We start from the raw sequence: 19,137 nt of genomic DNA, 5'->3' as shown, positions 1-19,137 counted from the left end.
CAAAAAAATCCATTATTGAGCTTCTTTCCCACTTCCGTCATGCTATGATTTCCAGTGCAAAACTTCAGTTGTGCTGTTATGCCAATTGTCAGTAATCAGTGAATGGTCAGGGGGCATGTGCTTTGGGTGGGAGATCCAGCCCCTTTCTGAAGTCACTGTTGCAACAACCATTCAACATCATGGCCTGGTAACATCTCACTCTCTCTCACACACGTACACACATCCAAACCTGTGCTGCTTTAAAATTGGGGTGGAAAAGACACACAAGAAATAATGCAGGGGTTCTTGGCTTTGACATTCTACTTCTCCCTTTTTGTGTAGAGATAATGTCTGTACCCCCAAAGGGTGGTAGAGTGCAATTTCATGAAACGGTGTGTGTTTTGTGTAGGGTATTATACACTTTTCTTCCTTCCTTCCACAATGCCATGACTGCAAAACATGGGGAGGAGAAGGGGAGCTAGGGGAGATTCCTCAGAGGAGGACCCCCAGTGGGCTTTTGATTGACTTAGGCCTTCAGGAGAACATCTGGGTGTGAAGAGCCGGGTATACTTACTGGTAAATCTTCAAAAAAATTCCTCCATCGGTATGCCATACTGACCTGAGAAACATGGCTGTCTTGGCGTGGGGACGAGAAGCAAGCAGTGGTTCACCTGATGAAATTGGTCAACATGGACCCTAACTAGTACCAACTGGGCCGCACCAAGGTCTTCATCAAGGCCCTCAAATCTTTTTTTCTTCTTCTCCCCTCCCTCCCTCCTTCCCCTCTCCTGTCCCCATCATTTGTCAGAAACAATGACTTGCCCAGCTCATCCCAGGGAAGGAAGAAGAAGGAGGCCCAGCTGCCCTTGTTACCACCTCCCAGCCATTGCTGCCATAGCCATTGAGGAAAGGGGGATGATCTGGATGAATCAAAAGCAGAGAGAGATGATTGAAGGTGGTAAGGGATGAATGGAGAGAGGATCCCCACCTCAGCCCATGTAGGCCCTTATGGTCCCTATCACATTTCATTGTTATACAAGTGAAAAGAGAAAGGGCTAATATTGGAGGAGGTACTGGGTAGGTAGTCTCTGTGTGATAAGGTTTGGGCACTAATGGACGTTGTAATCCTGAAATGGGTTCAAAGCTGCACAAGGTAAGACAACAATCTCAATTGCATTGCATTTTTACAGACAATGCAATTGTAGTGGGAGAGGGGCCTCATGCAATAAGGCCTAAGGTGTAATTATATTGCTATAATTTTGGCATGTGAAAGGGACCTAGGTAACAAGAGGCAAGGGGAGGCATGACTGGTTACCTTTTCAACTTAGAATTAGGCTATCTCTCTGACTTTTTATTTAAAATGTTCACTCAGACATGCTAACAAAGTGGGGTATATGATGACTATATCCCAGGGAAGCAAATTCAGTAACTAGTGTGATATCGGTATGAGCTGTTAGTTCTTGCTACTAATCAGTGTATCCACTGTTATCCACTCTGCAAGCCTTTTCTTTTGTTGTATGCTTACACAGGCTTAAGCGGAAATTCAGTCAAATGAAGTTTACGGTTGGAAGAGTGACCACTCAGTATAGCTTTCCCCTCAGTAGTCCATTGGAAAGGAATCTGTCAGGTTGCCTGTGAAGAGATCAGTCCCTTTTTTCCTCTGTAGACCTGTGTCCTGATTCTAAATTCCTTCAAAGGGCTTTGTCAAGGGACAGAATATCATTAGGAACCTCTGTAACACCCAGTTCATCACCTATTTCCCAAGAAGACAAAATGAAACCTAGACATACTAAGTGCCTAATTGTGTTTGTGTTAATGTTAGCATCAACCTTCCCAAACATCTTGCTGACAATTAGTGCACGTACTAACTTCTGAATGCCTTCCTTGCAACAGATCTTCATCTCTGCACTTCCTCTCCTGAACCTCTCTTCCCCACCCTTCCCTTCCAAGAAGACTTATAAGCTTGAGTTAGCTTGACTCTTAACCTTTATAAATCCCAAGCTGTAATAGCACTAAGATCCAAAGACTACTACTTAGGATGAGGACAGCCCATTGAAATCTATGCACTCAACCCTCCATTGGTTTGTGGCCAATAGGAAACACAGCTGACAGAAACAAGCAGATATTCGGATGTGGCACCCTTTTCCAGATCCTGCTTTCCTAACACAATAGTTATAGCCATTCCCGTGTACAGAATGAGGTGGAAAGCGCTTCATGATTGTGAACATCTTCCTTCCTCTTCCATCAGTTCTTGTTTTTTGAGCAGATTGGTGCTCAATGACTGGGCTTAAGCCAAACAAATAGTTCCAGCATGGAAGATTTATATCTTAATCTATTGGTCTTCAATGGTGCAACACACCTCAGATCTGTACCACTGCCATTTTCCTTCCTTTATTTCGATGGACATTATCCCTTTCACTTGGTGGGGTGGGGGGAGAGAAAGAAAAAGAAAAGTGAAGAATGTGAGCAAGCACAGAAAAGAACAAGGAGAAAAAACAGGTATGTATCACCAAAATAAGTAAATGAAAATTAACCAGGCTTCTTGTTTCACATTAGGTGAGTTCTACAAACATGTTTCGTCACATGCCTTTTCTTGCTTGTTTGTTTTAATCACTTTATTCTTTTGTGGAATCTTTTGGATTAGATAAAGGCTAGAAATCTCAAGCACATTAAACATTTTGCTCTCTGAGTGCACCACCTTCATTCTTCTGCAGCTAGGGTTTTTCATGCAGGTAGATGTCAAAAAGTACACTTTACAGTTATGTGTGGTATGTGTACTAACCAGATGGACAACATACCACATCTTTTCCACAACAGACTGTCTTTTTCATACTCTTAGCAGCTTGATGAGCAAGATAACCTCTCACTCGTTCCAGTTCCTTGCTTTCTAAGATAGAATCCAACTAGTTATTAGTAAAATGTCCTGAGGCAAACTGCATAGTTCATAAATACATTTTAAAAGGGGAAGGGAGTAGAGATACCCTGTATCCTACAAGGCAACATCATATACCCAAATTGTCCTGGTTTGGCAGGGACAGTCCCACCTAATTCTCTGGATGTTATCAGACAAGGGAAATTAGAAGTATAATCCAATGGCAATCCGAACGCAACCATGAGGTTTAACGTTATTGCGTGATAGACTACCACACACAATTTTGGGCAATGGGAAGTCAGTCCAAATGCAATCATGGGGTTTCGTGTTATTGCATGATAGACTATCTCATGCAATTTCGGGCAATGGCAAGCTATTTCTGGGCAATGGGAAGTCAGTTCTAACGCAATTTGAATTCACGTAAATTCGCTGAACTAGCGAATTCACGTGAATGCATTCTGGCCCCACTTTCTTTTCAATCGAAATAAAGAGACATTCATCCCGTGTGATAAACTCCTCTGTTATCCCACTTTTACAGCTGCTTTTAAAATGTCCCAGTGTCTCACTTCTTATCGCCCACTTTTCCCCCTTGTCCCCAGCTGACTTCCGTTGCTCCAGATTGAGTTCAGAGTTCAAAAATAGTTTGCAGTCAACACACCAGAGAGAAGAGGAGGAGAAATGGTTGTTATTGTTGTTGTTGTTGAAATAGTTATACCCATTCTATATGGGAAGATCTCAGGGTACAAATATCATTAAAACATGTTAAACAAATTGAAAATTTGAACAAAAATCCTAAATGGCTAACACAACTGTCCCTGCATGTTTTCTTAAGTGGAAAATTTGTAGACTTAGGTGAAATCAAAGTGCTGCAGCCTCGCCCAGCTTGTGTGTTCTTCCCTTCACAATCTTAAGAACATGTTGATGTTTCTTGACCACTTATGTTTCAGTTTCCACCCTTGAAATTTTGGATGGTCTGCAACGTTTAACCTACATTTACTGTTCAAGCCTAGACATAACTTTGTTGCTATGTTTTTGTGTGACTTTAAGTCATTTTCTGACTTATGGTAATCCTACAGCAAACCAGCATGGACTTTTCTTGGCAGAAATTGTTCTGACAGGATTTGTCCTTGCCTTCCTCTGATCCTGAGAGAGTGTCACTTGCCAAAAATCTCCCAGTAGGTCTCTATAGCTCAGTGATGGCGAACCTATGGCACGCGTGCCAGAGGTGGCACTCAGAGCCCTCTCTGTGGGCACACATGCTGTCGCCCTAGCACAGAGTTTCTTACTAGAAAGCCAGAGGGATGTGGCACTTTGCAATAAATAAGAGGGGTCTGGGTTGCAGTTTGGGCACTCGGTCTGTAAAAGGTTCACCATCACTGCTATAGCTGAATGAGGATTCGGACCCTGGTCTCCCAGTATCCTAGTCCAACACTCAAACCAGCCCACTCAATCACACTGGCTCTCTGGACACACTCTGAAGCTCTAAAGCTACTCTCCCAAATCCAGTTACCTGGTAGTAAACTTGTTGAACTCAAGCCTTAATAGTAATTCCTAGATATACCTACCCATAAGTAATTACTACTCAGATTTGAGTTAATCCAAGTTTACCAGAGGCCAGAGGGTAACTTTGTGTAGGACTGCTGGCAGATTTGGAAGAGGAAGTGAGCATAGCTTCAGCTCCCTTTTGCTTTCAGTGAAACTTCTTAAATATTGGGAAGCCTTAAATCACAGCATTCAGTTGCTCTGAAAACATCTGGAATAAATGTAGCCCCCCACAGTTGCTGTCTTGCCTACATTGACAGAGTTTGCATCCTGAAATTGGAGGCGTCAGTGTTAGGCAATGAAACCAGTGCTGTGAACTGAAAATAAACAACTGTCTAGAATAGGTAGTTTAATACCTATTCAGAAGGGTTAATGCCAGCCCAGTTTGCAGCAAGGCACAGTAAACATATATTTAAGGAATACACACTCAGGCCTTTATCACATTAAGGGAGATCCTGTGGGAAAATGGGAGTTAAACGTGATTTAAAGTACATTCGAATTTAAACCAAACTTGCAAATTGTCAAAAGGGGGGGGGGGTGAGGAAAAAGGAAGGAAGGAAGGAAGGAAGGAAGGAAGGAAGGAAGGAAGGAAGATTTATAGTAAGCCTCTGTCATGTTATGCAGGCATCAAATGAAAGTCAATGCATCAATATTTGCATATTGTGGAGAGGAATATAGCAGCTATAACAGGCTAGAAACATTCAACAGGTAAGAAGAGTAATAGGTCACTATTGATGCTGGGAGATGAAATATTGTTGCCAGATTTGGTGTGTGACAGGGCCTTCAATAGTTTAAAAGACTGTTGCCAAGCCTAGTTTCTTTGAACTTAGTGTGCTTGCCACAGTAATGAAAAGAGGGTCTCCTGCCAGTGTTTCTTCTTCTGCACAAAAGCAGACAAGGACTGACCCAAATTGAGTCTGAGAAAAATCTGCTGGGAGGAAATTAGTCTGGGTTAGGATGCTGTCAAGAGGAAGTGGGACACGGGGTCCTGTAATGTTAATCCGCTCCAAGAGGTCTGCTTCAATAGTTTGTACTAGTTTTAATATGCCAGCATCTGGACCCATTGCTCAGAGACAAGCAACACATTGCAATAATTTCATGTAAGGAATTTGTGTCCAGGAATAAACTCTTCTAGAACACGGCCTCAGAGCCCGAAAAACCCACAAAAAGCTAATTTGTCTCCTCTTTTAAAAATAAAAATAAAATAATATTTAAGTGTAATAATTAATGTAAAAAATGACGCAGCTAACCCCATGCAGTATGAGCATAATAATAATAAAACAGTCATTTCCATCTCTGAAGCTGCTCTCAGTAGGAATGGGACAAATATGTCCATTTCGGTTTCATTCTCTTAGGTTTTGAATCTTAAATTTGGTTTGTCCCAAACTTTGATAAAATTGTTTGTATCTTCACCTGAAAAATATATGCATTTTTGGGCATGTTGCACCTGATGAATGCATTTTTCTATACAATTTTGCATAATATGCAAATTCTTGCAAGTGGTTTTCCCAAAGGAATACATTTTAACTTTTTAAATATATATATATATATATGAATATAAACATTTTTATGTGCACTTTCTCCTAATATACTAATCTGGAACACACTGTGCACACATTTTTGACCAAAGAACTGCATTGGAAAATTTTGGAAAAGTGTAAATCTTAAATGAATAATTACACTTTGGATTGTATGTTGGTTGTAAGTATAAGTTAGATATTAAAAGGAAAACCAAATGAATTTCTTCTCTCTCCCAAGCTATCAACCTCAGAAGGAAAGCTTCTATTGGTGCCATCTTCTTTTCTCTGGAATTTGGACATATTATGTTAGCCACAAAGGATTCTGGTAGTCCTCATCCTGTATCTCCAGTTTGTCTTGCATCTCTTCCAATCAAAACTCCCATTTGCTTTTAGGTCCAAAATACAATGCAGAAATAATTCAGTGAGACTGCTTTAACGGCCCTGGCTCGGTGCTAGGGAATTCTGGGAACTGTACTTTACTGTGGCACTAGACCTCTCTGACAAGAAGGCCGAATGTCTCACAAAACTACAATTCCCAGGATGCCCTAGCACTGGGCCAGGGCAATTAAAACGGTCGCAAACTGGATTATTTCGTCAGTGTGTTTTGGGCCACAGACTATCTTGCTGGACAGGCTAAAAGCAGATGTGCAAAGTTACGAGGCAAGGATATCGTGCAGAGCAAGTATTTCCATTCCTACTGGACAGAAGAAGCCCTGAATAAAATGAGGAAAAAAACTCTGAAAAAACAAAACAAAAACCAGACAATCAAATGGGCATCAAGTCTGTGGCAAAGACCATAGAATCATAGAATCATAGAGTTGGAAGAGATCGCAAGGGCCATCCAGTCCAACCCCCTGCCATGCAGGAACTCTCAATCAAAGCATCCCCAACAGATGGCCATCCAGCCTCTGCTTAAAGACCTCCAAGGAAGGAGACTCCACTACCAAAACCAAATAAGCAATCCAAACTGGGCTTTTAAATACTTATACTTCATTTATATAGAAAATGAATGGAAAATCCCAAACAACGTAGAAAACCAATGGATATCTCTTTGCCAGATATGGTGAAGGGGTTTTTATTCAACAGCTTCTCTTAAAAGGCTGGGGAACAGATTGCTGGGGGAATATTTAAAGTAAATCTGAACACATAGGAACTGATAATACCACTGCCACCCCCAGATTACTTTGACTAAGAAGTGAGTAGTGACAAATGAAAGCCATCTGGGCTTAACATAGTCCTGTTGCCAAGGTTCCTTATCACAAACACTTTCATGACCAACGTTCCCATTAGCTGCCTGAGGCAGATGCCAGGGGATGGAGCTTTGCAGTCTGTCTTGCACCCCTGGCCTTAAGTAAGTCTGTTGGATGCAATGGAAGAAGCTGCTCCATTATCAGTGTTTAAGTCAGATTCAACAGCAGTCCAGTTGTTTTTTGTACTTAGATAGGGGATGGGGGTGGAGCGAGCATCTTCTTTTTCAATTCAACTCAAAAGGACGTACGCCATCCCTGGGTGCTGCTCATCCATGCCCTTCTTACTGTTAGCTTACTGGGTTTGCCAGATTAATCAGGCATCCTAGGACCCTTTCATACAATTATAGCATTATGACTCCACTTTAATTGACATGGCAACATCCTCTGGAATTAGGGCTGCCATAATTGTCCACTTTTACCAGGGACAAAATGTAGGACAAATTCAAGACCAAACTGTAGGGCAACTGCAGGACAAAACTCAGCTCAAAATGTAGGACATTTAAGGTCCACCATTTTTCTTCAATGTCCTACATTTTGGGCTGAGTTTTGTCCTGCAGTTGTCCTACAGTTTGGTCTTGAATTTGTTCCACATTTTGTCCCTGGTAAAAGTGGACAATTATGGCAACCCTATCTGGAATCCTAGGTTTGCTCTTTACAGGAGGAGCTTTTAGAATTCTTGACCAGAGAGCTCCTCTGGTGCCATGGAGGCATGGCAGGTAAAGTGGAATCATAGTGCTATAACTGTGTGGTGTAAAAGGTCCCTAGTTGTTGACATCTAGTTTAGGCTGAAAACACACGCAGGGCCCAATTGCCGAGATGGCAGGGAAGAGGTGTTGGGTCTTGCTGTTCCAGAGAGACCAGACTCAGCCTGTAAGCACCTTACCATGGGGAGAAAATGAAGTTAAATGGTAAACATTTAACTTGAAAATATTATAGAAATATTCATATGCTTGAAAATATTTATAACAAGACATTTCCTTGCATCTAAGTGTAGGATCTAAATAGTCTAAATGCACCAGATCCTTGGAAGCTAAGTAAGGTCAGCTGTAGTTAGTACTTGGATGGGAGACTGCCAATGAATACCAGGTGCTATAGGATATATTTCAGAGGAAGGAACTGCATATTCTGAGTACTGTGAGTATTCTTTGCCTTAAAAAACACTATGAAATTTGACAGGAATCTTGAAGGCACATGCATACACATGTGTCTATTGGGCATATCCAACCCTTTAGATGGAACCAATGAGGTACAGTGATAGAAAAGAACAAGGAATATTTTGCCCAAGCAGTATTCACCCTTAGAAAACACACATAAACACCTTTTAAAAGTTTTGAATTTTTTATTTTGAAATTGTGGAGAATGATAGTCATCTCCATGCTGCATATGCTCAAGATAATCATCCCCTTGCAATGTACATACAGGCACTGCACACATCCATATGCATTTGTATCAAATGTAGGGGAGGATGAACTTCAGTAATGGTCTAGAAATATGTTGAACAAGAGCCTGCATGGCTTGTTTTACAAAATGGTGTAGGGCTTGTAAATTAGGGCATAGAGGCTGGAATCCGCAAGGTGATAAGTGCTGGCGAGACACTAGAACCTTAGGGGATGTTGTGGAAAGAGGTACCAAGTTATCTCCTTGCAAAATGCCGTTTCAGAACAACCATAACATGGCAGAACTGGGGTGAGGAAAGGCTGATAGTATATTTGCATGGCTGTCTAGACCAGATTTGGTTTATAAAAAGAGTTCAGGTCTTGCAAGTTGCCCATCCACAATCAGCACCTGGATAGTAGACTGGAAAATCAAACAGGTCACCTCATCATGAAGTTTCATCCTCATCATGGGGAGATGTCTTGCATTTTTCTTTAAATTAGAGCAATTCCTTGTACATGTGCATCTGTTCATCTCAATTAAGTGGTGGAAATACATGTAAAAACCTGGCCTCGTTCGTCCTCTTTTCTGGTCAATCATTTCCTCTGTTTTGTGGTATATATGTGTATGTGTGGATATCCTAATCCCAGGGCCAATTCTGGGCTTGTGGGGGGCTGCTTTGTAGCTGCTTTGGTACCAGGAGGAAGAGTGTGGCTATAAGAAGCAGCAATTGTGACTACAGCCCCCTTTTAGGATATGCATTGTAATAATAGAACTATCCTTTTTTGCAATGCCTCTCATGAACATGTATAGAATTGCAACTTCTTCTCCTGTTTTGGAGGACCAAAAATGTTACAAAGATTTTAGTGAGAATCGAATATTCTTGCACTCCACTCTGTGGCTGGAAAGAGAAACTGCAGGAGACTGTTAGTTAAGTTCTTTTAAAGTTTTATTTGCTGTTTTATTGGTTATTTTATTAGAATTTTGATATTAAACTGGTTTCATTTTGAACGTTACCCAGAGGATTGCTGTTCCAACGCAACTCTGAACGGTATAAATGGATAATAAGTTTATAACTGTGGCTCTCCATTACCTGTCCGAAATTATCTCCTGCTTCCATGGATAGAACTGCCTTTGCTGCCTCTTGTGTTTGGATTTCTCTCCTTAAACAAGACCCAATTGAATTTCAGATAAGTTCTCAGTGGCTCTGCTCTATTAGTGAGTGAGGCAAAATGCAAAAGGCTGGCACTGAAAATATCAGCATATTTTAGTTTAAAGCTCGTGCTGCTTGCCATGAAGCCTTAAGACAAGTGTTTTAAATTTTTACAATGAGGTGAGGACCCATACAGAAATTAGGAAAACAAGTGAGTGTGTCATGAGGAAAGCAGACTGGTTGTGTAGTGCAGGGTAGGACAGATGGGTTTGGTCCCAGGACATGAAGTTCCCCAGCCCTGCTCTACAATAAAAGTAGTGCAAATAGGGGCAGGGTGGCTCCGGCAGTTTCATTCATATTTAACAAGTCTTGGGACTCAAGCTGGTTTATAAATTACTAAGTACAGATTAAAGCCATACAAAAATACGGATACACATTCACACACTCAAATGCAAGAGCTCTCTCTCTCTCTCTCTCTCTATGTGGTACTTTTGTTTTTAATCTGTATTGGTTTTAAGAATGTATTTAATGAGATAGATAGATAGATAGAGAGAGAGAGAGAGAGATAGCATGGTGTAATGAGTGTTGGACTAGAACTCAGAGAGATCAGCATTTGAATCCCTGCTCAGTCATGGAAACCCACTGGATAACTCTAGGCTAGCCACACTCTCTCACCCTCAGAGAGATGAAAAGGAAAACCCACTCTGCACCAGTCTTGCAATATGTGTGTGTGTGTGTGTGTGTGTGTGTGTGTGTGATAGTATCTCTGAAGGGTCACAATTAGTCAGAAACAAATTGAAGGCACATAACAATAAGATATATTTATGGAGGGTGTGTGCGCATATATATATATATGTGTGTGTGTGTGTGTGTGTGTGTGTGTGTGTGTGGTTTTAAATATATATATAAAACGAAAACCTTCTAAAATTCATTAAAGAGCAGGATATAAAAAGTCAACAAAACAACACCCCATTAAAAGCTTCCCACAGTCAATTTCTAAATGTCTGATGGAATAGGAAAGAATGTCATTAAAAACAGCATTTGCAGCCACTCGAACATTTTCAATTTCCATGTATCTTTTATTTAATTATATTCAAATGAGAAACAGAAAGATATTCAAATGAGAAACAGAAAGATATGCAAGCTATCACAGCCCATAGTATTTCTGCATTAACAATTATGCATCTGGGCTAGTGCTGTGGTTTCTTTGTTGGTTGAAACTATTTCGATAGGAGACAGATAACAATACAGAGCGGCCCTGGCATGCTGCATGCTTCCAACAACTTCTGCCGTTTTGAAATGGTCACAATTGGGAATCATTCCAATTGCAGCAGCATTAAATCCCTGCAGATTTAACATTAATTTCCAGACAGTCAACAAAAGAAAACCATCTGCTCACAAACAAAACACAAACCTCTAAAGCCATTGGGATTTAACAACATGTGGAAGTTGCACGCAAAGAGGGCAGCCTGGCACCATCAATATAATTGTTCAAATCTCAAAGATTGGCACATTAGCATAGGAGAATTTTGGGAAATGGCTGTAGTTTCTCCATTGGCTGACTCTAATGTCATCATGCCACCCTCCAGATATTGTTGGACTGCAAGTCCCAGTAGCCTTAGACAGTACATGCAGTGATGAGGTCATGCTGGGACTTGTCATCCAACAACATCCGTCTGGAAGGCCACATGATTCCCACCTCTGCTTTAAGGTGATGTCTCATCTGTACATAAACAGATAAAGAAGAAGGTGGGGAGGATGATAAAATAATTTTTACGAAAGGCGACGGACATGTTTCTGCAGCCATTATTGTTACACAAATGAGATGATAATTCGGAAAGCTCCACCATATTTGCGAGTACAAAGGGTCCCTCATATGTTTGGTAGGTTGTCCAAATTTTAAGGAGCTTTATCTTCTGATGGTTGCTTGCAGCTCTTTTTCTTTTCTTTTCAAAATACCCATTGACAAAATGAACATAGAAGAAGAATATATTCCATGTAAAAGATAATAATTATGATAAAAATCGAAGAGGAAAATGTGAGTTTGCTCAGATATCTTCCTCGGCTCTAGCTATTGGGTTAGTCATCCTCATTTTTTCAGTCCAATTTTTTTCTCAAGGCCAGATACTGCATTTGCTGCTTGTCCAGTAGCTTTATCAACACCATCTTGAACCATCTTGCAGGTCTGGTCTACAACTGTAAAAGGCAAGGCAGATTATTATAATGCAATGTTGCTCAAAATTCTGTTACTTATTGCTAGTTTCCTTCAGGACCATCGTTTAATGCTATATACATCTACCACATGATATCTCTATCAGATCCCACAAAAGTTAGAGCTTGCAATTTTTACAGGCTATATTGGTTCCTAGTATCCTGCCATGACTACTTTCCACTCAGGCTGCTGCCACACTGCAGAGTTAACGTAGATTGATACTGCTGTAACTGTCACAGCTCCATCCAATGGAATCCTGGGATTTGTAGTTTGTTGTAGCACAAGGGATCTCTGACAGAGAAGCTAAATATTTCACAAAACAATAAATTCCAGAATTCCATAGCATTGAGCCATGGCAAATAAAATGCTGTCAAACTGCATTAATTCTGCAGTGTAGATAGCTAAGGATTGCACTGTCCTTTCAAGGCAGGAGTGAGTGCATCTGGGATTTCCCTAGGCCTTATCCCTCTTCTCAGGATCATCATCATTGTCGTCTTCATCAATTAACTCTTATTTTGTCTTTCTCCCAAAACTAGGACTCAAGGAAGCTTACAAATATCAAGAGAAAATAGCATTCAAAAACATACAGAAAACATACAGAAAGTTATTATTAAAATGAAATTAAACTATCTATAAAATTAAAACCATTTAAAATAAATCCATTAAAAAAGATCAAAAATGAAAACCAGTAAACTTTTACACTATTAAAACCCCTTGCAATCATTTCATTAAACCATTTTGGATCAGAATAGTTTCAACTTGCCTATGGAAGGACATGGGCAAAACATAGGGAGCCAGCATGGCGTAATGGTTTGAGAGCTGAACTACAACTCTGGTGACCAGATTCCCAGCTTGGCCATGAAACCCACTGGGTGATCTTGGGCAACCCACACTTTCTCAGCCTCAGGGGAAGGTAATGGCAGACCTCTTCTGAACAATTCCTGCCAAGAAAGACCCATTACAGGTTTGCCTTAGGGTCACCATAAGTCAGAAATGACTTGAAGGCATGCAACATCAACAGAAGGACAACAATGACGGAGTCATCTTAGCCTCCCTAGGATGGTGTTCCAAAGCCAGAGAGAAGCCACCAAGAAGGCCCTCTCTTCTGTTCCTACCAAGACAGCCAGCTACATTTCTTTTGAGTGTAATCATGACCACACACACAAAAAAACCTAACCATAGGGTTTTTTTTGTTAGTTGTCTTCCTAAGCAACATTGTTCTAAAAAAGAATAAAGGAACTCTGGAACATAGGAAGATTCTGCTATGCATAAGAACCCTGGAAAGCTGTCTCTTGTTGCTCAGTTTTGCTGGGGAAAATGTTGCTGCTGAGTAGAGTCATAGCTCAAGCTCAGAGCCTGGAAACCCTAAATAAATACAAAAAACACTGACAGAACACAGACAAACTATCTAAAAGTCCTGTTTACTCTGCCTACATCATCGATTTTGAGTACAGTTTGTTAGTTTAGCATGGCAGCATGATGTATCCCACATACTGAACATATTTTGGTATTGTTTGGATATTTCTCTTTTCCATATCTGTATATGTAATTTTGGGTTTTGTCAGTGTTCTGCCAGTATTTTTGTGGCCTGGGGATTGTGTATCATGATTTTTTAATTCTGCAATGTAGTTCCCATGTTTTGCTGTTGTGTTCCTTTATAGCATTTTGATTGTTTGGTTTTTGACTGCTGCTCATTTTCTGATTTGTACCAGTTCAAGAATATACACTAGGCTGTCATGCTAAGCCAGTTCATTGGTCTATCTAGACCAGCTGTCTGATTGGGACTGTGGAGATTATCAGACGGGGGACGGTTTGGGGATGGGAGCAAACCAGATCACTCTCTTGTCCTTATCCCATTCTTATCACAATCGCGTGAAAGAACATCATACACATCGTGCTTATCCAGTGGTTATCCTGTCAGCAAAGTGGAATTATCCTGTCATTAGTATTTATGATAATGGGACAATTCCACCTCACTGATGGGACAATGACGAGATCGGCATAATGTCGCCAGAAGGTTTTTTGTGCAATTGCAGTCAATTGCACTTCAATGTTGGGATAATGACCAGATAAGCACAACACCATATGAAAGTTCTTCATGTGGTCACATAATAAAGATAGGGCAAGGATGGGAGAAGCATGTCCTTTTCCCCATGTGATAATCTCCTGTATCTCTGGGGTTTCTGGCACAGCTGTCAGCCAGTCTTATTCTCCATCTGAGATTTTTCATGTGCTCTCCCCATGAGGCATGACTTGCCCAAGTATCTCTTCTACACCAAGCAACGGGCAAACATTACAAATCAAACAGGCAGAGACTGTTTTGTTAGATTTGCTTTCCCCAACCCAGTACCCACCTGATGTGTTGGACTACAACCTCTAAAAAAAAGGTTACTAGTTGGAGATGATGGGGCTTGTAGATCAACACATCTGGAGGAGGCAATGGCAGGGAGGCAACCAGAGATTGATTTCTGCCTAATTGAACTTAAACAGCATGCCTTGTTCACTACACATGTCTACTGTGAACCTTATCTTATTTCTCTCATACCTTTCTGACCTGCCTCCGCAACTTGGTTCACACCTTGCTGGGTAGCCTTTCCCAGGTTGGTTGCTGAAATCAGGAAAAAGACAAGGTTTGTTAGTCTTAAGACATGGGCACAGAAAATCAGAAATACAGTATGACAATGTAAGTAATATGAAAACAGTAGATCAGGCCTGTACAAACTGACTCAGATAAGCTTAAAACAAGTGTAACTATGCTGATCACATCATCCATCAGTGGTCAATGATGGTTTGCTAGGTGAACCATCTGGTTGTGCTGACTGAATGCATGGGACTCAGGCTGGGAAAGCAAAAGGATTGTCAGGTACTTCTTGGCTGAACTGCATGTTACTTAAAATACATAGTGGGCATGTGGGCCCAATTTTCTTTCTTAATCCACAGTAAACATGCATGTCCAGGCTGAGTTTGACTGCTCTCCATGTGTGGACTATACAAGAAAAAGCTTTCCATTTATGTCAATGGAAGTTCACCCTCTTTTTAGCTCAGTAATACCAGAGACAGTGTGCACTTCTCCTAGATTAGGAGAAGTGAATTTAAAGGGGAGGATTGACTGCAGGGGGGAAATGTAAGGTTCCCCTGCCAGATCACAACGAAGTGGGTCCTGTATATTTAATCTGGAATAAGAAAGCAATTGAGGTTCCACTCTGTCCCTTGTATTCAACTGAGCTGATGAGTACCTGAAAACCCCTTTGTTATCTCAATCCCATGATGCATCCAGGCTGCTATCTGTGACCAGGGACACCAGAAGGCTCAATAAACTCCACGGCACACTATCATTCAGAGCAGTGTCATGATCAGATTGTAGAGTCACATGCTCAGGCCATTATTTTAAAGTACCTGGGGAAATTGTAGTTTGAAATGATAATGTTATCAGCCACACATCAACTGACACTAACAAGATGTTCTTTGAGAGAGTGCTGAGTATGTCCATACAATATGAAAAATAGCATCTTTCTTATCATAGCACCTGACTGAGTTTTGGTAACCTAACAGATAGATGAGGCATTTAAGGATATGAATTGAAATGTTTTTCAAGATAGATGTCCCCCTCCCTCTTTTTCTGGTGGAAAGGCAGTGACTTTTTGAGCACTAGGGTGAGCACAAAAGAGTATCATTAAAATCCAGGGTAGGCAAATGGTTTGTCAGTAGTAGGTGGTGGCTCTGAGGTCATCAGGGTGGTGAATCCACTTTGAATTTAATCTGAAGTTTAAAACCATTTCCCAAGGTTTTGAACCCTATCCTCAAAATCAGTTCAGTTGCTTTAAAATTTAGTCTAAACCCAAACGTGGATTTATTCCCACACTGACATCGGAGCCACTAGACTGAAGGGTAGTCTTCCATGTTGCTAGACTACCCCCCCCCCCCAGATTCCCCACCAGTGGCTAGTTTGGCAAGGACTGACTACAGCATTTCAGCAGCCACACGCTGACCACTCTCGATTAAACCTCTCTACAGAAAAGAGCATGATCTATCTAAGCCAGCAACAGCAATGGCTATTTCGTCCCACTGCCCTAATGAATACATGGTAACACTGAAACAGACTCTCCACATGACACATTATTAAGCATCTGAAAACAATCCTGGAGCATTCTAGTGTTTCTTGGATTCAGATTACATGACAGCCTCTGTTCCAAATAAGAGTGAGGGAGGGCTTGAGCCAGATTGGAAAAAGAGGTAGTTCAACATGCTCCTGGAAAGGAAACCATATTGTTTCTCCATAGGCCACATAAATGCCTTCTTAAGGCTTGGGAAAGGACTACAACTCTCAGACCCTCCAGCCAGCATGACCACTGGTTGTGAGGGCTAGGGAATTCTTGGAGCTGTGGTCCTGAAAAAAAAAAAGACATTTCTAACCTTTGTTGTTATATCTTGACCATTCCAACTCAAGACCACTCAAGATAGGTGGCGGGATCTTCACTTGGCAATCGAGTTGCTTTGATTGCCAGAAAAACAGGAGGAAAGCTTAATAACCAAATGCCTATCTAGTCCAGCATTCTGTCCCATCCTGGCCAACCAGCTGACTCTTGAGAAATTGGTGGGCAAGATATGAGTACAACAGTCCTCTTTCACTGTTGCTTCCCAGCAACTGGTATTCAGTGGCAAGCTACCTCTACTCATGATGGCCCTCAACTCTACTTTTAAATAATGAAATCCCAGTCATCTATGAATGCATCTGAAGTCCTTTCAAAGCCATCTCAGCTGTTGTCCATCATCACATTCTATGGCAGTGAAGTCAGTATGGACTCAGGGACTCTGTGTACACTGTGGACTCAAGGGCTATACAGACCGGCAGTTTGTGCTGGCCTGTGCACATCTGCATGCTCAAAGCCCTTACACCAGCGCCTGGGCACCATTTTAGCGTGCACCTTTCTAATAGCATATGCCATGATGATGCACTTCTGGAGCAGTGCCCAAACAGCACAGCATGGAAAGAGCCTCATAACGTCGCCCTGCAGTGCTTAGGAAACCGCTTCCAGGGAGCTGCTTGGGGCAGCTTCTTTTTGCTCCCTCCAAACATGCCGCCCATCTGTATAGCCCCTCAGTCTGCTTCATCAGACTGAGAGCCAGCACGGCATAATGATTTGAGTGTTGGACAGTCACCCTGGAGACCAGGCTGTCAATTCCCCACTCAGTGATGAAACCCACTGGGTGATCTTGGGCAGGCAATATGCTCTCAGCCTTAAGTGGAAGGCAATTGCAAACCTCCTCTGGACAAATCTTGCAAGAAAACCCCATAATAGACTTGCCTAAGGATAGGCATAAGTCAGAAACAACCTGAAGATACACAACGCACACACACTCTTTCACACACAAACTGCTGCAAACTCTTTCTCCCAGGACTTGTCTGCACTGTAGAAATAATGCAGTTTGACACCACTTCAACTGCCATGGCTTAATGCTAGAGAATTTTAGAATTTGTCGTTTTGTTAGATATTTAGCCTTCTTTGTTAGAAGTTCTGGTACCCCAGAAAACAACAAACCATAGCAGTGAGTCATGGCAGTTAAAGTGGTGTCAAACTGCATTATTTCTGCAGTGTAGATGACGATTCAGTCTCAAGAAAGCTGCAAGATCCCTTTCTATACTGATATATACTAGCAACACTGTCTTTGGATAAACTGAATGCAGTAGGCTTGGCATGGGGAGATAGTTTCGATCCTTGTATTTCTCCCACTCTTTTTTCCAAGGCTCCTGGTATATAAAAATCTCATTGTGAGAGAGTTCTCTACATAGTCTTCATCTGACATGCTCACTTTCAGCTTGCAGGATATATCTGTGGGATGAACTCTGTCATTAAGATGAATGAAGGAGGTGCCTCAGATGGCAGATAAAGACTATAGAGCAGTGCCAAATTATTAGAAGATGAAGTATATGTGCCAGATAATCTGTTCTGCAGGCCTTCAGCTACTGTGTTACCCTCAGTTGTGCTGAAGGATCCTGTGCTACAGCCAACATCAAAGTAAGAATCAACTGCTAGTCCAGCAGGCAGGCAATCTGGAATGGTGGGATCTATTCTGTCCTTTGACTCGATGGCATAATGTCTTTGGCTAATTCATATTCTTAGGTATACATTCCATTTCACAAAACTACCCTATGCAGCTTCAGCTGATACAAAGCAAGAAAAGCCTGATACTCATGAATGTATCAACAAGCCCTGAGAAACAAACTCTTAACTGGACTTTTAATGTGAAACCAAAAGGAGAAAATATCTGAAATGTTTCTTACCAGCATCCTGCACTGTGCGCTGTGCTTGCTGAGCAAAGCCTTGAACGTCCTTGCTAGACATGGTTGCTTCCAACAGCTTCGGTCCTTACGCCAGTCAAGTCAGTGGGCACTCTCTACACATTCTGTGCTAGATTTTATACATGTGCCAAGGGCCTTTCCCGATGCACACCTGGCAAATATTTTCAATGGGTGGAGTACCTAGATGGCTTACTTTTGGAGCTTAATGGGCAGAATTTGAAGCTTGTGCACTGACATTTCAATTTTTTACCTTTCTCAGATAGAGGGTGTATTTCAGTTAGTATGTCCTTTCTACATCACTGGCACTACATCAAATTATTTCTGGATAATTTTTGAATGGAAAATAACTGAGCAAACACCTTGCATGCCAGCCTGGGGCAACAAAATGCACCTTTGGTTATATATATATGAACCTGTTTTTGTTTTGTTTTAGAGATTTTTTAAAAAATCCATTCTGATCCATCAGCATGTCGAAGCACACTAGATCAGGCCCTCAAACTGCATCATCAAAATATGCAGGCTCTGTGCTCTGTTAGGATACTTACTAGGTTCATCAACACTATCACTTCACTGTGTATGCAATGTTCCCACACAATGTACCAAAAGCAATTGACAACTCAAAACTCAACAAGAAAATAACCCAACATTCTAGTCCTAGGGTTGGAATTATGCAGCCTTCTCGATATTGTTGGACTGCAAATGTCATCAACCCTGGCCAGCATAGACAACAATGTGGATTTGCTGGAGTTGCAACAACAACCAGGGGGCTATTCTAGTCACTGACTAGGATGTTTGGATTTATTTTATTTTATGATAATGAGCATCTATAGGCCAGGGGTGAGGAAAGGGTGGTCCTGCAGACATTGTTGGACAGCAGTGGTTCTTGCTTATGTGCTCTCAAGTCCATTCTGATTTATGGTGACCCCCCTCTTTT

The 19,137-nt window shown here is 41.4% G+C and overlaps 1 protein-coding gene across 1 annotated transcript; it reads right to left on the bottom strand.

The window, feature by feature from the left end:
- Positions 1 to 10,875: 10,875 nt before the first annotated feature.
- ADIRF (adipogenesis regulatory factor) lies at positions 10,876 to 18,504 on the bottom strand. The gene is made up of 3 exons (XM_089507900.1): positions 18,186 to 18,504; positions 14,448 to 14,510; positions 10,876 to 11,886 (listed from the first exon to the last, which is right to left on the bottom strand). Exons 1-3 carry the CDS (start codon positions 18,244 to 18,246, stop codon positions 11,780 to 11,782), a joined length of 231 nt encoding a protein of 76 aa, XP_089364026.1. The 5' UTR covers positions 18,247 to 18,504; the 3' UTR covers positions 10,876 to 11,779.
- Positions 18,505 to 19,137: the final 633 nt, after the last annotated feature.

This window comes from Sceloporus occidentalis, unplaced genomic scaffold (assembly GCF_023333645.1).
Source record: "Sceloporus occidentalis isolate IW3139 unplaced genomic scaffold, rSceOcc1.0.p SCAF_2, whole genome shotgun sequence".
Taxonomy (NCBI): Eukaryota; Metazoa; Chordata; class Lepidosauria; order Squamata; family Phrynosomatidae; genus Sceloporus; species Sceloporus occidentalis.
This window is presented reverse-complemented; position numbering and strand designations above follow the sequence as displayed.